The 26,190-nt window shown below is 41.7% G+C and overlaps 1 protein-coding gene across 3 annotated transcripts in view; it reads left to right on the plus strand.

The window, feature by feature from the left end:
* The window catches only part of RNF170 (ring finger protein 170), a 52,030-nt gene that overhangs the window by 19,691 nt on the left and 6,149 nt on the right, over positions 1-26,190 (plus strand). For 2 of the 3 annotated variants that reach the window (XM_039463328.2, XM_010330231.3), the window contains exons 3-6: positions 9,949-10,024; positions 15,667-15,775; positions 19,080-19,153; positions 23,165-23,275. In XM_039463328.2, coding sequence (XP_039319262.1) covers positions 9,949-10,024; positions 15,667-15,775; positions 19,080-19,153; positions 23,165-23,275 — 370 coding nt within the window. The remainder of the gene's footprint in view (positions 1-9,948; positions 10,025-15,666; positions 15,776-19,079; positions 19,154-23,164; positions 23,276-26,190) is intronic. The other variant, XM_039463329.2, reaches the window with a different exon arrangement.

Here is a 26,190-nt window from a genome sequence, read left to right on the forward strand (position 1 = left end):
GTGGGTGGATCACTGGAGATCAAGAGTTCGAGATCAGGCTGACCAAGATTGTGAAACCCTGTCTCTACTAAAAATATAAAAATTAGCTGTGCGTGGTTGTGGGCACCTATAACACCAGCTACTCAGGAGGCTGAGGCAGGAGAATTGCTTGAACCTGGGAGGCAGAGGTTGTAGTAAGCTGAGATCGTGCCACTGTACTCCAGCCTGGGTGACAAGAGTGAGACTCTGTTTCAAAAAAAAAGAAAAAATAAATAAATTGATTCTGTATGGTTTCATGGGCAGAACTGGGGCCACTAGGTAGAGATGAAAGGTGAGATTTTTGCTCAGCCTAAGTGACATATTTTCAAGTTACATAATATACTCCCAGTTATTTGGACATTGCCTTGAGGTAATCAGTGAAGTAATCATGATTACCTAATAATGATGTGTTTTGGGAAGAGGAGGCACGTATAGTTTAACATTCAGACAAATCAGGCCAGGCACGGTGGCTTACCCCTGTAATCCCAGCACTTTGGGAAACCGAGGTGGGCACATCACAAGGTCAAGAGATCAAGACCATCCTGGCCAGCATGGTGAAACCCTGTTTCTACTAAAAATAAAAAATTTGCTGTGCATGGTGGCGTGCACCTGTAGTCCCTGCTACTGGGGAAGCTAAGGTAGGAGATCACTCAGACCCAAGATGTGGAGGTGGCAGTGAGTCAAGATCTCACCGCTTTACTCCAGCCTGGGGACAGAGTGAAACTCTGTCTCAAAAAAAACAAAAAATTCAGACAAGTCTCTTTTTTATAATTTATTTGATGATTTTTAGTCATTATAATTCTTTTTTGGTTTTGTGGTAAAATATAACATAAAATTTATCATGTTAAACTTTTTTAAAAATAGTTTAATTTTTTTTTTTTTTTTAAGTAGGGACAGGTTCTCACTATGTTGGCCAGGCTGGTCTTGAACTCCTAGTCCTAGGCAAGTGATCATCTTGAACTCCCAGGCAAGTGATCATCTTGCCTCAGCCTCCCAAAGTGCTGGGATTATAGGTGTGAACCACCATGCCCAGATCATTTTTAAATGTATAATTCTGTGGCATTAAGTTCATTCACATTGTTGTGTAACCATCATCACCATCTACTTCTAAAACTTCCTTGTCGTCGCAAACTTTATTTTATTTTTTATTTTAAAATTTTAGATTTCTGGGGTGCGTGTATAGGTCTTTTACATGGGTATATTATGTAATGGTGAGGTTTGGGCTTCTAGTGAACTCATCACCCAAATAGTGAACATTGTACCCAATAGGAAATATTTCAACCCTCGCCCCCTTCTAGTCTCCCCACTTTTGAAATTCCTGATGTCTATTATTTCCATCTTTATGTTTAGCTCCCACTTGTAAAAGTCAGAACATGTGGTATTTTTTCTTTTTTTTTTTTTTTTTTGTTTTGAGACAGGTTCTCTCTTTGGTGCCCAGGCTGGAGTGCAGTGACACCATCTTGTCTCACCACAGCCTTGCCCCACTAGGCTGAAGGGATCCTCTCACCTCACCTCCCAAGTAGCTGGGACCACAGGCATGCACCATTGTGGCCAGCTTTTTTTTGTATTTTTGGTAGAGACAAGGTTTCACCATGTTGCCCAAGCTGATATTGAACTCCTGGGCTCAAGTAGTCCATCCACCTCAGCCTCCCAAATTTCTGGGATTACAGGTATGAGCCACAGTGCCCGACCTGATCATGTGTTGTTTAATCTTCTCAAGCAGAAACTTTATGCCCGTCTAAGTAACAACTCCCATCGTTCAGCCCAGGGTATCCTGTATTCTACTTTGTGTCTCCATTAATGAGCCGATTTTATGCACCTCATAAAATAGAATACATTTGTTCTTTTGTGTCTAACTTATCTCACTTAGCATAATGTTTTCAAAGTTCGTTTATGTTACAACACTTATTAGAATTTCCTTCCTTTTTATGACTAAATAATATTTCCTTAGGCATGGTGCTTACACCTATAATCCTAGCACTTTGGGAGGCTGAAGTGGGAGGATTGCTTGAGCCCAGGAGTTTGAGAATAGCCTGGGCAACAGAGCAAGACTTTGTCTCTAAAAAAATACCAAAATTTAAAATTTTTCATTGTATGTGCATACCATATTTATTTTCTCCATTCATCTGTCAATGGTCATTTGGGTTACTCCCACCTTTTAGGCATTGTGAATAATGCTGCTAGGAACACTGGTGTACAAGTATCTGTTTGAGTCTGTGTTTTCAACTGGAATTTATGGGTCATAAAGTGATTTCTGTGTTTAATACTTTAAGGAACCTCCAGACCGTGTCCCACAGCAGCTGCCCTATTTTATATTCCCACCAGCAAGGCACCATGGCAGTTTCTCTACATCCTTGCCAACACATATTATTCTCTATGTGTTTTTTAAAAAATAATAATAACTATCCTTATCCTTAAATAATAATTATCCAGTAGCTCCCAGCTCTGGTATTTGATTTTCTGTTTCTATATTAATTCACTTAGGAAAATTACCTGCAGCTGCATCCATGTTGCTGCAAAGGACATGATTTCTTTCCTTTTTATGGGTCCATAGTATTCTACAGTGTATATGCAACACATTTTCTTTATCTAGTCCACCACTAATGGGCATCTAAGTTGATTCCATGTCTTTGCGCCTATAAGTGGCAGCACTGGAGTTATGACCTGCTATGTTTTCATCCTGGGCCAGTTCAGTCCTTAGACAACCCTATGGTCCCCTTCTCCTGGGTCATCATCATAATGATGCCAGAGTTAGTGCAGATACCAAACTGGCATATTACATTACAGCTCAGAACTCCTGGGCTCAAGCGATTCTCCTGCCTGAGCCTGCCAAGGTGCACACCACCATACCCGGCCATTTCTCTTCTATGGAGAATTGACTATTCAAGACCATTGCCCATTTTTTAATTGGGTTGTTTAATTTTTTGAGTTATAAGTATTCTATATATATGCTCATATTATTATCGGATATAGTCATACCCCATAGATATTTCAGGCTTGGTTTCAGACCACCACAATAAAGAGAATGAAAGTGAGTCATATGAATTTTTTGGTTTCCTAGAGCATATAAAAGTTATGTTCACATTATATCATAGTCTATGAAGTATACAATAGAATTATGTCTAAAAAAACGTGCATATCTTAGTTATAACATACTTTATTGCCCAAAAAATGCTAACAGTTATCTATCTGAACCTTCAGCAAGTTATAATGTTTTTGCAGATGAAGGGTCTTGCCTCCATCTTAATGACTGCTGACTGATCAGGGTGGTGGTTGCTGAAAGTTGGGGTTGCTGTGGCAATTTCTTAAAATGAGACAACAAATAAAGTTTGCCACATTGACTGACTTTTCCTTTCACAGAAGATTTCTCTGTATGTAGCACACGATGCAGTTTGATTGCATTTTACCTGCAGACTTTCTTTTCAAAACTGTAGTCAATCTTCTCAAACCCTGCCTGCCTGTGCTCTATCAACTTCATTTATGTAATATTTTAAATCCTTTGTTGTCATCTCAACATTGCTCACAACGTTATTACCAGGATTAGATTCAATCTTAAGAAACCACTTCCTTTGCTCATCTATCAGGAGAAACTCCTTGTCTGAGTGCAGCAGTTCAGCTACATCTTCAGGTTCCACTTCTAGTTTCCTTGCTGTTTCCACCATAGCAGCAGTTCCTTCTTGCTCTGAAGTCTTGAACTCCTCAAAGTCATTTTTGAGGGCTGGAATCAACTTTTTCCAAACTCCTGTTAATTTTGATATTTTGACCTCCTCCCATGATTTACGAATGTTCTTGGCGGGGCACAGTGGTTCATGCCTGTAATCCCAGCACTTTAGGAGGCTGAGGCAGGCAGATCACTTGAGGCCAGGAGTTTGAGACCAGCCTGGCCAACATGGTGAAACACTGTCTCTACTAAAAATACAAAAATTAGCCAGGTGTGGTGGTGTACACATGTAATCCCAGCTACTTGGGAAGCTGAGGCAGGAGAACCACTTGCACCTGGGAGGTAGAGGTTGCAGTGAGCCAAGATTGCACCACTGCACTCCAGCCTGGGCAACAGAGCAAGAGTCTGTCTCAAAAAAAAGTGTTCTAATGACATCTAGAATGGGGGATCCTTTCCAGAAGGTTTCAGTGGACTTCCCAAATCCATTAGAGAAATCACTATCTATGGCCGCTATAACCCTGCAAAGTGTATTTCTCAAGTAATAAAACTTTAAAGTCAGAATAATCCTTGATTTATGGGGCTGCAGAATGGATGCTGTTTTAGGAGGCATGCAAACAACATTAATCTCCTAGTACATCTCCATCAGAGCTCTTGGGTGACCAGGTGCATTATCAATGAGCAGTAATATTTGCTTTTCTTTTTTTTTTTTTTGAGACGGAGTCTTGCTGTCACCAAGCTGGAGTGTAATGGCCTGATACCAGCTCACTGCAACCTCCGCCACCTGGGTTCAAGAGATTCCTCTGCCACAGCCTCCTGAGTAATTGGGACTACAGGCACGTGCCACCACGCCCTGCTAATTTTTTATATTTTATTAGAGATGGGTTTACACCATGTTGGCCAGGATGGTCTCGATCTCCTGACCAAGTGATCTGCCCGCCTCGGCCTCCCAAAATGCTGGGATTACAGGTGTGAGCCACTGCGCCCAGCCAATATTTGCTTTCTAATATTTTTTATTAATACACTGCATAGATGTATGCAGTAATAATTTTAAAGAAATTTTTTTTTTCTGAGCAGTAGGTCTCTCAACAGTGGGCTTGAATAGTCTGATGTGCTGTCATCCAGGCATTGTTGTTGCATTTATAGAGCACAGGCAGAGTAGATTAGCATAATTTTCAAGGGCCCTAGGATTTTCAGAATGGTTAATGAGCATTGACTGCAGCTTAGAAGTCCTACATGGTGTCTTCTTGCAATGGAAATGTGTCGTCCAGCATAGCCACCTTCATCGATGATCTTAGCTAGATATGGATAACTCGCCGCAGCTTCTCCATCAGCACTTGCTATTCCATAAACGTTTGCCCTTCATCTCTACTTAACCTCTGCAGTGAGCCGAGATGACGCCATTGCACTCCAGCCTGGGTAACAAGAGCAAACCTCTGCTAGCTTTCCACTTTTCTTCTGTAGCTTCTTCTCATCCCTCAGTTTCAAAGAATTGAAGAGAGGGAGGGACTTGCTCTGCATTAGGCTTTGGCTTAAGGAGATGTTCTGGCTGGTTTGATCTTCTATCCAGAGCACTCAGACTTTCTCCATGTCAGCAATGAAGGCTCTTTTGCTTTTTTATCAGTTATGTGTTCACTTCAGTAATACTTTTAATGTCCCTCAGGCATTTTTCCTTGTAATTCACAACTGGACCAGCAAGCACAGCTTTTGCCCTAGCTCAACTTTTGACTTGTCTTTTTTACAAAGCTTAATCATTTCTAGATTTTATGTGAAGTGAGAGACATGCGGCTCTTCCTTTCACTTGAACACCTAGAGGCCATTATAGAGTTATTAGTTGGCCTAATTTCAATATTGTAAATGTCTCAGGGAATAGCAAGGTCTGAGGAGAGGGAGAGAGACTGGGGAATGGCTGGTCAATAGAGCAGTCAGAGCATACACAACGTTGATTGATTGATTGATTGCAAGTATAACCAAAATGTGACACAGAAACATGAAGCAAGCACATGCTGTTGGAAAAATGGTGCCAATAGTCTTGCTCAACACAGGGTTGTCACAAAAGTTCAATTTGTAAAAAACACAGTATCTACTAAGCGCAATAAAGTGAAACAAAATAAAATGAGAATTTCCTGCATATGAGTTGCCAATATTTTCTCCCTTTCTGTGGATATTCTTCTTATTCTCTTAAGTGCCCTTTGATATACATAGTTTCTGATATTTATGAAGTCATCTTTGTGTATTTTTTTCTTTTTTTGGCCTATAATTTTGTCTTATATGAAAGGAATCATTGCCAAAACCCAACGGCATGTATATTGTCTTGCTTTTTCCTAAAATTTGTATAGTTTTAAGTTTTGCCCTTTGATGTATTTTGAGTTAATTTTTATATTTTTAGTATGGGTATTCAGTTTTTCTGGCACTTATTTGTTGAAAGAGGGTACTTTCTCTATTGAATGGACTTGGCACTGTTGTCAAAAAGTATTTGACCATTGTCTCAATCAGTTTGGCTTGTTATAACAAATAACCATAGACCGGGCCAAGTGGCTCACACCTGTAATTCCAGCACTTTGGGAACCCAAGGTGGGCAGATCACCTGAGGTCAGGAGTTCGAGACCAGCCTGGCCAACATGGACCAACATGGTGAAACTCTGTCTCTACTAAAAATACAAAAAGTAAGGCCAGGCGCGGTGGCCCAAGCCTGTAATCCCAGCACTTTGGGAGGCCGAGACGGGTGGATCATGAGATCAAGAGATCGAGACCATCCTGGTCAACATGGTGAAACCCCGTCTCTACTAAAAATACAAAAAATTAGCTGGGCATGGTGGCACGTGCCTGTAATCCCAGCTACTCAGGAGGCTGAGGCAGGAGAATTGCCTGAACCCAGGAGGCGGAGGTTGTGGTGAGCCGAGATCATGCCATTGCACTCCAGCCTGGGTAACAAGAGCAAAACTCAGTCTCAAAAAAAAAAAAGGAAAAACAAAAACTATCCAGAAATCGCTTGAACCTGGGAGGTAGAGGTTGCAGTGAGCCAAGATTGTGCCACTGCACTCCAGCCTGGGCAACAGAGCGAGCTCTGTCTCAAAAACAAAAACAAATAACCATAGATGGGTGGCTTAAACAACAAACATTTTTTTCTCACCATTCCAGAGGCTGAGAGGTCTAAGATCAAGGTGTTGTCAGATCCGGTGTCTGGTAAAAGTTGGCTTCATGGTTTATAGATGGTGGTTTTCTTGTTGTGTCTTTACATGGAAGAGAGTAGAGCAGGGAGCAGGTTATCTCATATTTCTTTTTATAAGGGAACTAATCCTGTCACAAGGGCACCACCCTCATGACCTAATTAACCTCCCAAAGGTTCTGTCTCCAAATACCATCACCATAGGAGTTACAGGCAGTATTCAACTACCTGGGTTGGTTGTTCTTGTTGCTTGGCTTCACAAATCTGGTAAAATATTTAATATATATCTTAAAAATATATCTAAATAGAATTTATCTTTTAAAATATGCTACCACCAAATTTAAGAATTCCTAGGCCAGGCGTGGTAGCTCATGCCTGTAATCCCAGGACTTTGGGTGGCCGAGGCGGGCAGATCACGAGGTCAGGAGATTAAGACCATCCTGACTAACATGGTGAAACCCCGTCTCTACTAAAAATACAAAAAATTAGCCGGGCGTGGTGGCCACACACCTGTAATCCCAGCTACTTGGGAGGCTGAGGCAGAAAGATCAGTTGAACCCAGGAGGCAGAGATTGCAGTGAACTGAGATCATACCACTGCACTCCAGCCTGGGCAACAGAGAGACTCCATCTCAAAAAAAAAAAAAAAAAAAAAAAAATTCCTACATCTTTTTTAAAGAACGAAGCCAAAGGAAACTCTTTCCTTTTTTGTTTTCCTTTTTTTTTGAGACAGAGTCTTGCTCTGTCACCCAGGCACCCAGGCGGGAGTGTAGTGGCATGCTCTTGGCTCACAATCTCTGCCTCCCAGGTCCAACCGATTCCAAAGGAGATTATTTCTTTTCTTTTCTTTTCTTTTTTTTTTTTTTTGAGACAGAGTTTTACTCTTGTTACCCAGGCTGGAGTGCAATGGCGTGATCTCGGCTCACCGCAACCTCCGCCTCCTGGGTTCAGGCAATTCTCCTGCCTCAGCCTCCTGAGTAGCTGGGATTATAGGCACACGCCACCATGCCCAGCTAATTTTTTGTATTTTTAGTAGAGACGGGGTTTCACCATGTTGACCAGCTTGGTCTCGATCTCTCGACCTTGTGATCCACCCGCCTCGGCCTCCCAAAGTGCTGGGATTACAGGCTTGAGCCACCGCGCCCGGCTGACCAGGATGGTCTTGATCTCTTGACCTCGTGATCCACCCACATCGGCCTCCCAAAGTGCTGGGATTATAGGCTTGAGCCACCGTGCCCGGCAGGAGATTATTTCTAGTAATGTGGTTCATGTCTGTACTCTGAAATGTCATCACAATTTTTTCTCCAATGAAAAGGGAATGGTTTGCTGTTCTCAAAGAATGGAGAAATGCCATTTAGCTAGGTATTCACTGATATTTAAATTATGGTTCCTCTGCTAGTTAGATTGCTCCTTGAACAGGGTGCTTTCATATAGTGAGTGCTTTCTTTTCACAGATCATCTGTTCAATCATAAGAATGTGTGTTGTTTTAAAATAAAGAATGCATCAAGTTTTAATAGGTTTAGGCTGGGTTCGGTGGCTCATACCTGTAATCCCCGCAGTTTGGGAGGCCGAGGCGGGCAGATCACCTGGGATCAGGAGTTGGAGACCAGCCTGGCCAATGTGGTGAAACTCTATCTCTACTAAAAATACAAAAATTAGCCAGTCATGGTGGCACGTGTCTATAATCCCAGCTAATTAGGAGGCTGAGACAGGAGAATCGCTTGAACCTGGGAGGCGGAAGTTAGAGTGAGTTGAGATTGCACCACTGCACTCCAGCCTGGGTGACAGAGCGAGACTTCGCCTCAAAAAAAAAAAAAAAAAAAAAAAAAAGATTTAACAGGTTTAAACAGGGTTCAAATTGTTTCATTGTTTAGACTAACGGTTATATTTAGTTAACTTCTTTTTCTAAAATTTGCATTTTTTGCTAACAATTGAATAATCACAGGATGGATTTCTTTAAGTTTCCTTATCACATTAGGATATGAGAGTTTTCATCTCTGTTGGATATTGGCTTACCCAGAGAGTAAGCCTCTTCTGTGGAGTAACCCTGGGACTGTGTAGACTTAAAATATTCTTCTTCAAGACATTTACTTAGAAAATACATCTTTAGCCAAATGAAATTAAGCTGTGATAACATGTAGCAATTCGAACCTACCATACCAGCCTGACCAACACATCTGACTTTCAATATGGGATGTTTTATCCCATCCGTTTATATCAGCCACTAGCTTGCCTTTGGTTCACCATTTTAATTATTAATGTTAAGATATTAGTGACATGTTAAGTTTTGACTTTTCTCTTTTTTTTTTTTTTTTGCTTTTCTTTTTTTTTTTTTTTTTTGGAGACGGCGTCTCGCTGTTGTTGGCCTGGGCTAGAGTGAAGTGGTGTGATCTCGGCTCACTGCAACCTCTACCACCTGAGTTCCTGAAATTCTCCCCTCTCTGCCTCCTGAGTAGCTGAGATTACAGGTGTACACCACCATACCCAGCTAATTTTTGTATTTTTTGTATTTTTAGTAAAGACGGGGTTTAACCATGTTGGCCACGCTGGTCTTGAACTCCTGACTTAGGTGATCCACCCGCCTTGGCCTCCCAAAGTGCTGGGATTATGGGCATGAGCCACTGTTCCCAGCCAAAGTTCTGGCTTTTCTACATTAATAATTTTAGTTTCTATTCTGTTCCCCACCCCTAATACATGAAGAGTTAGGAGAAGGATCTAATTAGATGTGGAAAAGTGTTCAAATGCACAATAGTAGATAAAACTAGATAGCTGCTTATTTTGAAGAAATTTCACCAAAGAAACAAATGTAACTTGTTCTTTACATTATTTGTAAGATTGCGTTTACAACAGATTTCCAAGGTACTAGGCCTCTGGATTTTAGTATTTGCTGCTTAAACCTGAAATTGGCTAATGATCAGTGATCTCAGAAGAATTCACCACAGGACAGCCTGGAATGTACAGTCCCAGAAGTGAAGTGCTTTTGTATGCCATCAATTACATTTATTAATTACCAGTAGTTATAAGTCAGAAATTAGACCCATCAAGAAAATGGATTCATCTGATAATATTTTCTATTCAAAATTTATTATATTCTATTCAACAGAAATGTACATCAAAACATTCACCCAGAAAACCAGGAGCTAGTAAGGGTACTTCGAGAACAGCTTCAAACAGAACAGGTACTGTATATGCATTTATTTGAGGAGTAGATGTGATAGCTCCCTTTGCATGTTAAATTGTGATAAAACATTGGTAAATTACTTTTTGGAAACATGGGCTTCTTTCCTGCTTCAAATTACCTTATATTATTTTATACATTGTATGTTTACAGATTGGGCAAATTGCCTCGCCTTAATCTATTTAAATGTCTTCATGTTTTGTTTATTATTAATTTGCTTTAAAAGATAGTTTTCCTTTTTTTTTTTTTTTTTTTAAGATGGAGTCTCACTCTGTCACCCAGTCTGGATTGCAGTGGTGCAATCTCGACTTACTGCAACCTCCGCCTCCCGGATTCAAGTGATTCTCCTTCCTCAGCCTCCTGAGTAGCTGGGATTATAGGCATGCACCACCACTCCCAACTAATTTTTGTATTTTTAGGAGAGACAGGGTTTCACCATGTTGGTCAGGCTGGTCTTGAACTCCTGACCTCGTGATCTGTCCCACCATCGGCCTCCCAAAGTGCTGGGATTACAGTTGCCCAGCCAGTTTTCCTATTATTTATTAGTGTAGAAATAATTGCTGTCTAATTGACCTTAATGAGATGTAGTGAAAAAAACCATTTTTTTCCTGACGTATACTCCCTAATACATACAAAGAAATAGCTAGAAGAGGTGGCCATTTTGGTTTTTTTCCTTTTTTTTCCTTCAGTTGTCAGAGTTATGACAGCAGAGCTAGTTAGGCAAAGAAAAAAAACTAATTTTTCTCCTGTCTGTTCTTTGCTTTTTACCAGATGAAATCTCTGAGAATTGGAGATATGATATACTTTATGAAGCCCAGAATAAATAGGATATTGTACACCTACATGCGGAGATACTAACATCAAAAAACAAAATTAAAAATTGCTTTCTGGCTGGGTGTGGTGGCTCACACCTATAATCCTAGAACTTTGGGAGGCCAAGGGGGGGCGGATCACAAGATCAGGAGTTTGAGACCAGCCTGACCAACATGGTGAAACCTCGTCTCTACTAAAAATACAAAATTTACCTGAATGTGGTGGTGTGTGCCTGTAATCCCAGATACTCAAGAGGCTGAGGCAGGAGAATCGCTTGAACCCAGGAGGTAGAGGTTGCAGTAAGCTGAGATCATGTCACTGCACTCCAGCCTGGGTAGCAGAGCGAAACTCCATCTCCAAAAAAAAAAAAAAAAAAATTGCTTTCCTCCTGATAAAACTTTATTTCCGACAAGGGTTTTTTGTTTTGTTTTGTTTTGTTTTTGTTTTGTTTTGTTTTGTTTTTTAAAGAGACAGGGTCTCATTATGTTCCCCTGCTGTTCTCCAACTTTTGAGCTCAAGTAGTCCTCTCACCTCCACCTCCCAAAGTGCTGGGATTACATTCTGGGCATGGTGGCTCATGCCTGTAATTCCAGCACTTTGGGAGGCTAAGGCAGGAAGATCAGTTGAGCTCAGGAGTTCAAGACCAGCTTGGGCAACGTGGCCAAACCGTGTCCTTGCTAAAAATAACAAAAACCAGCTGGGCATGGTGGTGCACACCTGTAGTCCCAGTTACTCAGGAGACTGAGGTGGGAAGATCTCTTGAGCCTAAGAGGTTGAGGCTGCAGTGAGCTGTGCTTGCTCTGCTATAACCAAAGTGCTGGGATTACAGGCATGAGCTACCACCTCTGGGCCCCATAAGGGTGAATTTATCCATTCACCAGATACAGCTAATGCTCAACTTACGACCATGGTCGGGACCGTGGAACGGTCGTAACACGGTTTGGTTGTAAGTTGAGTAGGCTATATGTACAGTCGAAATGGTGCACACGGAGATGGTAGTGCTGCCAGAAGCTGGTCCACACTGTCATATGCCCAGCTGGGCAACGTTTGTGCTGCCAGACGCGGAGCAGTCGTGGCTAGCGATTGTGGTCGTAAAGTCGAATGGTCGTAAGTTGCATAGGTCGTAAGTCGATCAATACCTGTATTTTCTAGGCCTTGGGCATACAATTGTGAATTAAACAGACAAAATTTTCTACCCTCATGGAACTTGTATTCATTGATAGAAGAATAGTTTTTTTTGTTTGTCTATTTTAGACAAGTCTTGCTCTGTTGCACGGGCTGGAGTGCAGTGGTGTGATCTCGGTTCACTGCAACCTCTGCCTCCTGCACCCAGCCCAATACAAGAATAATTTAAACAGGGCCAGGAATGGTGGTTTATACCTGTAATCCCAGCACTTTGGGAGGCTGAGGTGGGCAGATCACGAGGTCACGAGATAGAGACCGTCCTGGCCAACATGGTGAAACCCTGTCTTTACTGGGTTTACTGGGGTTGCAGTGAGCTGAGATTGTGCCACTGCACTCCAGGCTAGTGACAGAGTGAGACTCATCTAAAAAATAGTTTAAGCATATTAGTAGTACTCTGTTCCATAACAATTGTAATCATAATTCATGTTGAGATAGTGTTTTATAATTTACAAAGTGATTTCCCAAACAATAATCATATTTAATCTTTAGACATAAATAAGGCAATTATTATTCTGATTAACATATGAGACTGCTAATATTTGGTTACACTCACACTAGTGATTGCATAACTAGGTTCAGCTATTAAGGGGCCCCAGATTGAGGTGAATCTTCCAGGTCTCCTTGCAGCAGTGTCCACGCATCTGCCTCCCTCTTCCTCAAAACTGGCACACAGTTCTCAGAGTGAAAATAAGGCTGGCAGTGTATTCTGTTCTGTGCTGTCCAGTAGACACATAGCCGATTGTGGCTGGTAGCACCTGTGGCTATTTAAGTTAGTTAAAATTAAACACAATCAGCTGGGCACACTGGCTCACACCTATAATCCCAGCACTTTGGGAGGCTGAGGTGGACCGATCACGAGGTCAGGAGTTCTGAGACCAGCCTGACTAATATGGTGAAACCCCATTTCTCCTAAAAATACAAAAATTAGCCTGGCATGGTGGTGCATGGCTGTAATCCCAGCTACTCTGGAGGCTGAAGCAGGAGAATCGCTTGAACCCCGAGAGGGAGAGGTTGCAGTGAGCCAAGATCATGCCATTGCAGTCTAGCCTAGGTGATAGAGTGAGACTCCATCTTAAAAAAAAAAAAAGATAATCTGAAATTCAGTCTTTTTTTTTTTTTTTTTTAGAAGGTGTTTTGCTCTTGTTGCCCAGGCTGGAGTGCAATGGCATGATCTTAGCCTACTGCAACCTCCACCTCCCAGGTTCAAGTGATTCTCCTGCCTGAGCCTCCCAAGTAGCTGGAACTACAGGCATGTGCCACCACACCCGACTAATTTTTTTTTTTTTTTTTAGGTGAGACAAAGTTTCACCGTGTTAACCAGGATGGTCTTGATCTCCTGACCTCATGATCTGCCTGCCTTAGCCTCCCAAAGTGCTGGGATTACAGGCATAAGCTGCTGTGTCCAGCTGAAATTCAGTCTTTAGCTACATTTCAAGTACACAATGGCCACATGTGGCTCATGGCTACTGTTTTGGACAGCACTGATAAAGATTTCAGTTATTGCAGAAAGTTGTTTTTTTTTTTTTTTTTTGAGACGGAGTCTCGCTCTTGTTACCCAGGCTGGAGTGCAATGGCGCGATCTCGGCTCACCGCAACCTCCGCCTCCTGGGTTCAGGCAATTCTCCTGCCTCAGCCTCCTGAGTAGCTGAATACAGGCACGTGCCACCATGCCCAGCTAATTTTTTGTATTTTCAGTAGAGACGGGGCTTCACCATGTTGACCAGGATGGTCTCGATCTCTTGGCCTTGTGATCCACCCCCCTCGGCCTCCCAAAGTTCTGGGATTACAGGCTTGAGCCACTGCGCCCGGCCCTATTGCAGAAAGTTCTATTGGACAGCATTGTTAATTGTTTTTTGTCAGTTTCTTTAAAAATTAATAAGGAGAAGGCCAGGTGTGGTGATTCACACCTGTAATCCCAGCACTTTGGGAGGCTGAGGCAGGTGATTCACCTGAGGTCAGGAGTTTGAGACCAGCCTGGCCAACATTGCAAAACCCCATCTCTACTAAAAATACAAAAATTAGCTGGACATGGTGGTCAGCACCTGTAATCCCAGCTACTCGAGAGACTGAAACAGGAGAATCACTTGAACCCAGGAGGCAGAGGTTTCAATGAGCCGAGATTGTACCACTGCACTCCAACCTGGGTGACAGTGAAATTCTGTCTCAAAAAAAAAAAAAGTGGAGAGGGGAACATAAAGTGCCGTACACTTTTGTAGCATTAGAACTGACATAAATGACTATAACATCAAGGTGTAGCCTTTTATCACAGAATATTCTGGTGACTTAGGACTGTTTTAGAAGTATGAAATCTTAATTATGTTTATTAATAAATCATTTAAATTTAATTTGTTAAATTTGTTTATTAATATTGAGTGACAAAAATCTGATTCACTTAAGAACAGTTCCTATTTAGTAAATTTGATATTTTTTCTGTAATTATATATTTTTCATGCTAGCAACTTTATCTGTGCTGGTTTCCATCAAAGCAAGTTTTGATAAATCATAAGTATTTTTAAAACGCAGTAACATAAGATCTATGTTATGTAGACACCTTGTTTTTTTGAGACAGGGTTTCTGTTGCCCAGGCTAGAGTGTAGTGGTATGATCTTGGCTCACTGCAGCCTCCACCTCTTGAGTTTAAGTGATTCTCCCACCTCACCCTCCCAAGTAGCTGGGACTACAGGTGCATGCCACCATGCCTGGCTAATTTTTATATTTTGTGGTAAAGACACGGTTTCACCATGTTGAGCAGGCTGGTCTCGAACTCCTGATCTCAAGTGATCCACCCACCTCAGCCACCCAAAGCGCTGGAATTACAGGCATGAGCCACCGTCCCCAGCCATGTAGACACTTTTCTAGGTTCTGAGGTACAATTAATCCTACAAATAAATTCCTTGCCCTCATGATCCATCTTTGATATCTGGTTGTTTCTTGAATACATGCAACATTTTTAAAATGAAAAAGATGGTAAAAATGGAAAAAGTGAAGACTTCGAAAACAATTTGACATTTGTTATTCTTTTTTTCTTTTTGAGATGGGGTCTCGCTCTCTTGCCTAGGTTGGAGTGCAGTGGTGCAGTCACAGGTCACTGTGGCTCCAACCTCCCAGGCCCAAGTGATCCTTCCACTTCAGCCTCCTAAGTAGCCAGGACTACAGGCACACACCACCACTACTCTTGGCTAATTTTTCTATTTTTTTGTAGAGATGGGGTTTCACCATGTTGCGCAAGCTTTTCTGGAACTCCTGGACTCAAGTGATCCACCTGCCTCAGCCTCCCAAAGTGCTGGGATTATAGGCATGAGTCATCATGGCTGACCTCGACATTTATTATTGTTAGCTTATGCATTAGCTTAGCCTTGTGCCACTCAGAATAACTTACTTATTCTAGTAGAGTAAAAGAGGAACTCTTGAGTTAATCTAGATTTTTGTCTTTAAATTATGTTTAGGAAGGAAAGTGGAGACCATGCAGTTTAAAAGCAATATAGCCTCGTAATATTCTCAAAATTATGACCTTAAACTATTGCACATCTACAGTTTGATGACGGTTACACACTGTTGACTGTGTTCTCAAATATAATTTAACATAAGATACTGTTGAGGGCTGCATGTGTCGTGTTTCAATGTGCGCACTTGTGTTCTTACTAGGATGCACCTGCTGCCGTTCGACAGCAGTTCTACACTGACATGTACTGTCCCATCTGCCTGCACCAAGCCTCCTTCCCAGTGGAGACCAACTGTGGACATCTTTTTTGTGGTAAGCAAACAATGCTATACTTGGGAAAAGTGACTGTTTAGACCAAGACCTCTATGTGTACAAAGGCTAGATTCCTAATTTTTTCTTTTTGTATTTTGTGAGTAGAGTAGATTACCTCTGATACTCTGCTCTACTTGTCTACCAAGTATACTTAGCATGTAAATAATATACTTGCTTATATATTTTCTATTTAGTATGTCCATGTATTAACTATGGGTTCAGAGATTAAAGAAACTATTCAGCTTCCCAATAAACAGAAATGTGTTTCTTTGGATAGTAGTTCACATAGATACATAGCATGAGGGATTCACTGAGTCACTCCTTGTTCATCACTTTTTGGGAGTTTGCTATTATTCATCCTTCCCAAGGCAGGAAAGTTCTTCCCTCAAGAACCTGCCCAAGACCCTCCCTTAGCCTTCCTGCCTCTTTTGATTCCGAGTTTGTACTAAAAGTCTTAAAGGTTTAGTACTTTAGTAAAGGTTTTACTAAAAGTCTCAGTCTGTCTGTCTCAGTCTCTCTCTCTCTCTCTCTCTCTCTCTCTCTCTCTCTCTCTCTCTCACCCTCTCTAACTTCAACCTTTTGAGGTTTAATGAGGGAGAATGAGAAACCTAGAGCATGCCTTGGGGTAAGAAGGGAATAATTTCACATTTACTTAGTATCAGGAAGGAGTGCTTTCCGCCACTCCTCATTTTTCCTGAATCTGCAGATTCAGGAATATCTTCTGTGTCTTCTTATGCCATAGAAGATTGAGGGGAAAAGTTTCAGTTATTACATGCCTATGTATTGGACATTAACATACTTCATCTAACCCCACCTGTGAGGAAACAGGCTTAGAGATATGATGAAATTTTAGAAAGTGGCCAGGTTCTGTGGCTTACGCCTGTAATCTCAGCACTTGGGGAAGCAGAAGCAGGAGGATTGCTTGAGGCCAGGAATTGGAGGCCAGCCTGGACAGCATAGAGAGACTCTGCCTCTACAAAAAATAAGAAATTACACAGGTGCAGTGGCTCACACGTGCAATCCCAGCTATTGGAGAGGCTGAGGTGGGAGAATCACTCGCGCTCAGGAGTTTGAGACTGCAATGAGCTGTGATCGTGCCACTGCACTCGAGCCTGAGTAGCGGAGCAAGGTCCTGTCTCAAAAATAATAACAATAAATTTTAAAAAGAGTAGCCCAGGTGTTAAGTGACAGAGCCAAATTTTTAAACCTAGGTTTATCTTCAAGCCCTGTGCTCAGTTCTGCATGATTGCTGGCTCATACATTAGTAAACACTCGAAGCCACTTCAATGTGTCCAATCACTAGACCTAGTTTTTTGTTGTTTCTTTCTGTTTAAACAGTTGTGTTCAAGATAGGGCCTTATTGCTCCCAAAACGTAGGAAATTTTCATATAGGGACTAATTAAAAATGTAGCAGATTCAGGAATATCTTCCTATAAATTGTTGGCCCTTTTGTCTGACTTCATCTCATCCTATAGAATTATTAGATACAGTGTTATTTGTGCATTTGGAGATGGTGTGAGTATTTGGAACCCATACCATGTAATGGCAGAGTTTTCTGTACCTTGTGCTCTTTTAGTAATCCAATCCCATCATTGCTTCATCCACTCATTTCAGACTCTTCTTTAAGGTTTTCACCTAAGTAGCTAACAAATTATAAAACACTTATTTCAGTTTTTATCTTTTAATTTTCTATTGGAAATGCTCATCACCAGGAAAGTCATGAAAGACTGGGCAGGGAAAATTAGACAGCCATCAGAGAAGGCAGACACGTTTCTCTTCTCAAACCTAATCCATGTGACATTCTTTTCTGGCATTTGCTCTTGCTATTCTTAAAATGTGAAGTGTCCTCTCTCCTGTTTTCTGCCTATCTAAATCTCGTCTATCCTACAGAGTTCAGTTCATATCCTTTCTCCTCTACAAGCTACTCTCTAATACATACTTCTCTGCACTCCTGTTTTGTGTTTAAAGTTAATATTATACAGTTGAAAATTTGCCTTCTACACTGATATGAGTATGTCACCTTGATCTCCTCAAGGATTGCCATTGCTTGTTCTGAATTCTGAACACTTATTTGATCTGGAGGAATAAGGAGCACAGGAGGGCTAAGCCAGGTTGCTCAGGCAAGAGCAAGAATACACAGAGGATCCTGGAAAGAGAAGGGATACCTAGTTTGGCACTTAGCACTTAGTTCAGAGTCACAGTGGGTCCTGGATGGTTGAAGATGCAGGTGTCCTACAGAAAAGAAAGTGAATTGGCCCCTTAAATTCCAGACAGTATTCAAAACTATTCCTTCACCTGTATTGGCATGAAGTTTGGTGCTTATATACTTGGCATGCCTGCCCCTTCTTGAGGTTACTGAACTCTTCCTTTAGGCTATGTTGCTCATCTTTGGCTGGCTTGCTGCTCGTGAATACCTTCAAGCAGAGAAATCCAATCAATCTAGTGCAAAAGTTTATTTGATTCTTGAACCGAATTATAAACTTCATTAGGGCAGAGTATATACTCTTTGTGTCCTTTGATTCCTTGCTTGTACATTAATACTTAATTACTGTTAATTAACACATTGATAATTTGGTTTTCTGAACTCTTTAAAAAGTTGTGTTATTTTTATAACATACCAAATTTAGAACAGAAAATTTATGCTCTGATTTTTTGGTTGTTATATTTACAATGATGTTTATTGTTTTGTTTATATTACATAGAAAATGTAATATTTTGTATGAAGCGTCATAGCATTAAGGCAGTTAATATATACTTGCTTTTGATTGTGTACAACTGTCTGTAGCTTAACTTGGTGTTTATTTCTTTATTTTGAGGCAGAGTCTCGCTTTGTTGCCCAGGCTTCAGTGCAGTGGTACGATCTTGGCTCACTGCAACCTCCGCCTCCTGGGTTCAAGCGATTCTCCTGCCTCAGCCTCCCAAGTAGCTGGGATTACAGGCATGTGCCACCACACTCAGTAATTTGTGTATTTTTTAGTTGAGATGGGATTTCACCATGTTGGCCAGGGTGGTCTTGATCTCCTGACCTCAAATGATCCACCCACCTTGGCTTCCCAAAGTGCTGGGATTACAGGCATGAACCACCGCACCCAGCCTTAACTTGGAGTTTAAATAAAAAAATATTTTTTAATGGCTGGGAATTCTTACTAGATTTGAATTCACCTGAAGGGTTGGCTGGATGAAATAATAAATGTTTTTAAATAAGGTGGTACTGTTAAAATATTTAAAATAGTTGAAACTTTCTGAGGATATATAGACTTTAAAACATCAATATTAATGTGTTTTGTTTTTTTTTTTCTATTAGGTCCCTGCATTATTGCTTACTGGCGATACGGTTCATGGCTTGGGGCAATCAGTTGTCCAATCTGTAGACAAACGGTAATGTTTTGTGTGCAGAAAGAATCATTTATGGTAGTTTATTTTGTACATTTTTATAGTTTTTGTACCTACATTTGGAATTATTCTTATCTTTTTAGCTGAACTTCATTTATCCAAAGCTTCTTTGATGTTTCTCTATTATTATTATTATTACTTTTTTTTTTTTTCTTTTGAGACAAGGTCTTGCAATGCAGTGGCATGTTCATAGCTTACTGCAGTCTTGACTTCCTGGGCCCAACCAAATCCTTCCACATTAGCCTCCTGAGTAGCTGGAACTATAGGCGTGTGCCACCATGCCTGCCTAATTTTTTTTTTTTTTTTTTTTTTTTTTTTTTAGTAGAGATGAGATCTCCCTGTGTTGCCCAGGCTGGTCTCAAACTTTCAGCTCAAGCAATCCTCCTGCCTCAGCCTCCCAAGGTGCTGGGATTATAGGCATGAGCTACGACACCCAACCTATGATTTTTTTTTTTAATTTGTACCCGGCCCACAATTATTTTTTTAAAACTGTCATTGAGCTATCACTAAAAATGGGCATCCTGTTTGAAATCCTACAGTTGTAATGAAAAACAACTGGTGAATGAATCCTTCCCAAAAATCCCAGTAAAGTCTTTGTAGCAATACCAGCAAAGGAATAACCAAACTACTTAATCAGTATATTAACATATATCCTTTATATACCTTTTTTCTTTTGAAAAAAAGGTTTTTTCCTGTTCAATTTATATTTAATCTTTTTCTGGTGAGAATCCAGATAGCTTTAAATGGTATATAATGATTTTTTTTAATGTTTCGTTCCTTTTAGAGACATGGCCACATTTCATTGTCCAGAACAGCTTAGACCATGACAGTTAGCATCGAAGCCACTTCAGGAGGGAGGCAGTAAGTAAACATGAACCTGAGACCAAAATGTCAGTGCAGATGAGATATGCCAAATTCTCTCCATTTCTTTGATAAACTGAAGAAATGGAATACTGAACAATTCTGAGAAACCAGCATTCTCAGTTTTTAAATATGACAAAATAGGACATTCTATCAGTTGTACACTGTTTTCATGATTTCCGTTATATTTATTTTTCCTTTAAAATAAAAATACAAGCTGGGTGCGGTGCCTTATGCCTATAATCCCAGCACTTTGGGAGGCCAAGGTGGGTGGATCACCTGAGGTCAGGAGTTTAAAACCAGCCTGGCCAACATGGTGAAACCCCGTCTCTACTAAAAATACAAAAAATTAGCTGGGCATGGAGGCACATGCCTGTAATCCCAGCTACTAGGGAGGCTGAGGCCAGAAAATTGCTTGAACCTGGGAAGTAGAGGTTGCAGTGACCTAAGATTGCACCATTGCACTCCAGCCTGGGCAATAAGAGTGAAACTCTGTCTCACACACACACAAGAAAATGGGCACAGTGGTTCATGCCTGTAATCCCAGCACTTTGGGTGGCCGAGGCGGGAGGATCACCTGAGGTCAAGAGTTCAAGACCAGCCTGGCCAAAATGGCAAAAATCCCATCTCTACTGCAAATCCAAAAAAATTAGCCTGGCATAGTGGTAGGCACCTGTAATCCCAGCTACTCAGGCAGCTGAGGTAGGAGAATTGCTACAACCTTCAGGGCAGAGGTTGGAGTGAGCCAAGATCATGCCACTGCACTCCAGCCTGGAAGAAACTCTAGAGTGAGACTCTGTCTCAAAAAAAAATACAGGTCAGCACTTTGGGAGGCCAAGGCTGGAGGATCACTTGAAGCCAGCAGTTCGAGACTGGCTTGGGCAACAAAATGAGATTCCATATCTACAAAAAAACTAAGAAAATAAAATTAGGCCGGGCGCGGTGGCTCAAGCTTGTATTCCCAGCACTGTGGGAGTCCGAGGCGGGTGGATCACGAGGTCAAGAGATCGAGACCATCCTGGTCAACATGGTGAAACCCTGTCTCTACTAAAAATACAAAAAATTAGCTGGGCATGGTGGCGCGTGCCTGTAATCCCAGCTACTCAGGAGGCTGAGGCAGGAGAATTGCCTGAACCCAGGAGGTGGAGGTTGCGGTGAGCCAAGATTGTGCCATTACACTCCAGCCTGGGTAACGAGTGAAACTCCGTCTCAAAAAAAAAAAAAAAAATTGAAGCTTACTTGCCAATACCACCTCTCAGCATGTTTTGCTCTCAGTCAGCAATATCCAAACCAGGGAGTAGGTCTTACATTAAAAAAAATAGTTCCACTATAATCCCAGCACTTTGGGAGGCTGAGGCGGGCAGATTACAAGATCAAGACCATCTTGGCCAACATGGTGAAACTCCATCTCTACTAAAAATACAAAAATTAGCTGGGTGTGATAGTGCTCTCCTGGAGTCCCCTCGGGAGGCTGAGGCAGGAGAATCGTTTGAATCCAGGAGGTGGAGGTTGCAGTGAGCCGAGATCGCGCTCCTGCACTCTAGCCTGGTGACAGAGCAAGACTCTGTCTCAAAAAAAAAAAAAAAAAAAAAAAAAGTTCAAGCCCCTTCCTCTTCTAGGTTTTGCCCATGACTTTTCAAAGGGCATGTGTACAGTAGCCAGTATCCTGGGTACTCTCCATAAATTGACTAGAGGCTCAGAAGGTTGAGATGAAGTTGTCTTAATATAGTAGCTCTTGATTCCCTAAGCTAAGAGTAATTCATCCTGGGTACAAGACAGATGGCAAGTGCTTGTTCTACCTCCTGTTTTCAGTAGTCCCCTTCAGTAAATGGTCATGGAAATAGCAAATGTACCCAGGCTGCCGCCTCTGACTGGAACACACTCGCCACTTCTCCCCTTGAATGCATGCACACCAACCACAGTCCTACCTCTGTTTCCAGGCTCAGCTCAGTGTCTGGCTTCCTGGCCACCCCAGGCAAAAGAGATCCTCCTTCTCACAGCAGCATTCTTGTACCTGCCCCAGGGCCATATAAGGCTGTAGGCCAGGTCTGCCTCCCCTTTTATTGTGGGTGTTGTAGTCACCCCGAAGCAGGGTTGTGTCTTCTTTTTTTTTTTTTTTTTGGCATACCTATCACTTAGCAGAGTACCTGGCCTGCCACAGGTGCTCCATTAATGTGTATTGACATAATGCATTTTTTATTAACAAATTTGTGAAGAAAGAAATGGCTGCATTTGCTGTTCTTACCACCTTCTGTGCTTAGTCACTCCTTTGTTTAGCTGTTTGGAAAGCATCTAAGCAGTGGGAAGCCTTGGTTTTACAGCTGAACTGAGGAAGGATAAAAACATGATTTAAAACTAAATCAGCCACCACTTCTTCCCATTTATATGTCATCATATAATCATTAGTGACCATTTTCTTTTTTTTTCCTGAAGTGAGAACAAAATTAGTGACCATTTTCTACAGGGATGTTATGTCCTAAAATGTATTTATTTTTCAAGGTACTGTCTGCTACCTTCAGATTACTCCAGTATGGTTCTGGTACATTTGTATATTCTTTTTACCACAATCATGAAGGAGGCAGGGTTAAATGTATTGTATCATATAACAATATCAAGAATTTCTTTTTTTATTATAGTAGGAATTGTTTGAGAGCTGGTCCCTGAAATAACTTAATCTTTATATTATGGTTGGTAGCATTCAAAGATCTTTCAAATACCAGTAAGAATAACCAATCATTATTTTAATACCAAAAAAGAAAACCATAGTTGTTCTGTCTTAAAGTGACAGTTATATGTTTTATGTCACCTTCCTCCTGAATGTTTCCTCATCATTCTTGTATCTTCAGAGATCTGTTGGCCCAAATAGAGAACTACTGAATTTATCCCTGGTATGGACAGGCAAATATTAGACCAGTAGTAGGATATGGTGCCTATTTTATCTTATAGGAGTTAAAATTCTGTATTGCATTCGATTTTATTGCAAAGTAATTATTTACTCTCTTGCCCCAGTTTAGTGAACTTATATTGTGAAATATAAGTTTAGAAGCCTTTATCATTCTATTGAATAATAACACAAAATGGAAAAAAACATAATGATGAAGAAAGTTTAAATAATTTTTTTTCTATAATATGCAGGTAACCTTACTCCTAACGGTATTTGGTGATGATGATCAGTCTCAGGATGTTGTGAGATTGCATCAGGATATTAATGATTATAACCGGAGATTCTCAGGACAGCCCAGATCTGTAAGTAATACAAAAGAGGAAGACACATTACTTCTCTTTTGTAAAGTGAGGTTTACCAACAAGTACTCTTTGACTATGAAAAATCTTGGCCAGGCACAGTGGCTCACACCTGTAATCCTAGTACTTTGGGAGGCCAAGGCAGGTGCATCACCTGAGCCCAGGAATTTGAGACCAGCCTGGGCAACATGGTGAAACCCCATCCCTAAAAAAATTCCCCAAAAATAGCCATGCTTCTTGGCACATGCCTGTAGGCTCTGCTTCTTGGGAAGCTGAGGTGGAAGGATCACCTGAACCCAGGAGGTCAAGGCTGCAGTGAGCCATGATCACACCATTGCACCCCCACCTGGGTGGCAGAGTGAGATCCTTCTCAAAAAACAAAAAAAAGAAAAATCTCATTATATGTGTTGAGTCAAGTTTTTACCTCATTATTGCCAGTCACTATGTTACAGCTTTCCCAAGGACTACAGTTTTCTTTCTTAAAAAACAAAAAGCATAAAAGTTTTTATGAAAAAGAAACTGCACAGAGCAATAGAAAAAATTAAAGGGAAGTAGAAAATTAGTGACTCCTATGTGATACTAAAACACCGTTTGTCTTTTGAGAAAAGTTACAACAGAAAACTTCAACAGTTTCACAGTTGTGTTTTATTCTAATTGCCCTAGCCACCTGTTTGAAATGTTCCCTTAAAAAATTCCAGGTTGGTTGGGTGCAGTGGTTCACGCCTGTGATCCCAGCACTTTGGGTGGCCGAGGCGGGTGGATCACCTGAGGTCAGCAGTTCGAGACCAGGCTTGCCAACATGGTGAAACCCCATCTCTACTGAAAATACAAAATTAGCTGGGCGTGGTGGTGGGCACCTGTAATCCCAGCTAATTGGGAGACTGAGGAAAAAGAATTGATTGAACCCCAGAGGCAGAGGTTGCAGTGAGCCGAAATTGTACCGTTGCACTCCAGCCTGGGTGACGAGCAAAACTCCATCTCAAAAAAAAAAAAAAAAAAAATTTCAGGTTTAGGCTGGGTGTAGTGGCTTATGCCTGTAATCCCAGCACTTTGGGAGGCTGAGGTAGGTGCATCATTTGAAGTCAGTTCAAGTCTAGCCTGACCAACATGGTGAAACCCCGTCTCTACTGAAAATACAAAAATTAGCTGGCTGTGGTGGCCTGTGCCTGTAGTCCCAGCTACTGGGGAGGCTGAGGCAGAAGAATTGCTTGAACCCAGGAGACAGAGGTTGCAGTGAGCCGAGATTGTGCCACTGTACTTCAGCCTGGGCAACAGAGTGAAACTCTGTCTCAAAAAAATAAATAAATAAATAAAAATAAAAAAGGCCGGGCACATTGGCTCACGCCTGTAATCCCAGAACTTTGGGAGGCCGAGGCAGGTGGATCACGGGTTCAGGAGTTCAAGACCAGCCTGGCCAACATGGTGAAACTTCGTCTCTACTAAAAATATAGCTACTCAGGAGGCTGAGGCAGGAGGCGGAGGCTTCAGTGAGCCGAGATCACACCACTGCACTCCAGGCTGGGCTACAGAGTGAGACAGAGTCTCAAAAAAAAAAAATTCCAGGTTTGGAGGGATATGTTTATATGTCCTCTTAGCTATTTAAAAGCATTCTGCTTTTAAAGAACACATTAATTTTATAGTTAACCTTTCTTCCCCCATGCCCCTGCCCCAGAAGTATTTGATAAATCAAAAACTAGCACACTTTACTGACTCATTTTGTTTTCTCAAAATCTAACACATTCTTAGAAATGTAAAACTGAGGCAGGGTGCGGTGACTCACGCCTGTAATCCCAGCAGTTTGGGAGGACGAAGCAGGCGGATCATGAGGTCGAGGGATTGAGAACATTCTGACCAACATGGTGAAACCCTGTCTCTACTAAAAATAGAAAATAATTAGCCAGGCGTGGTGGAATGCACCTGTAGTCCCAGCTACTCGGGAGGCTGAAGCAGGAGAATCACTTCAACCCAGGAGGCGGAGGTTGCAGTGAGCCAAGATCATGCCACTGTACTCCGACCTGGCAACAGAGTGTGACTTTGTCTCAAAAAAAAAGAAATGTAAAACCAAATAAGTACTTCAAAAACTAGAACATACTAAATCCAAACTTATATGGATAGCCCAGACCTCTCCTCTGAGCTCCAGACTTTGTATATCCAACTGCTTTGCTTCCATTTCAGCATGGGTGTTCCACAGGCCTCTCTTAACTTAACATGTGGAGTATTGAGCTGATTCCCTCCTTGAGATAGTCTGTTCTTTTCTCAGTTTTGATTTCCTTCTCATCTTTAAGTAATCGTCTTTTCTTGGTATTTTTGGGGTATCCTGTTATTTTTACTGCAACAAAACATCCTTGCTGGCCGGGCGCAGTGGCTCACACCTATCATCCCAGGACTTTGAAAGACTGAGGAAGGTGAATCACTTGAACTCAGGAGTTTGAGACCAGCCTGGGCAATTTGGCAAGACCCTGTCTCTACCAAAAAATACACAAATTAGTTGGGCGTGGTGGTCCACACCTGTAGTCTCAGCTACTTGAGAGGCTGAGGTGGGAGGATTGCATGAGCCGGGGAGGCAGAGGTTGCCATGAGCCATGATCACGTCACGACACTCCAGCCTGGGTGACAGAGTGAGACCCTGTCTCAAAAAGAATAAAAATGTCTTGGCTGTGGTGGTGGTGGTGTTTGAGACAGGTTCTCACTCTGTTTCCCAGGCCGGAATGCAGTGGTGTGATCACAGCTCACTGCAACCTCAACCTTCCAGAGTCAGGCCATCCTACCGCCTCAGTCTCCCAAGTAGCTGGGACCACAGGTGTGCATCACCACACCTGGCTAATATTTTGTAGCGGCTAGGTTTTGCCATGTTGCCAAGGCTGGCCTTGACCTTCCGGACTCAAGCGATCCACCCCCTCAACTTCCCAAAGTGCTGG

This window comes from Saimiri boliviensis, chromosome 13, assembly GCF_048565385.1.
Source record: "Saimiri boliviensis isolate mSaiBol1 chromosome 13, mSaiBol1.pri, whole genome shotgun sequence".
Classification (NCBI taxonomy): Eukaryota; Metazoa; Chordata; class Mammalia; order Primates; family Cebidae; genus Saimiri; species Saimiri boliviensis.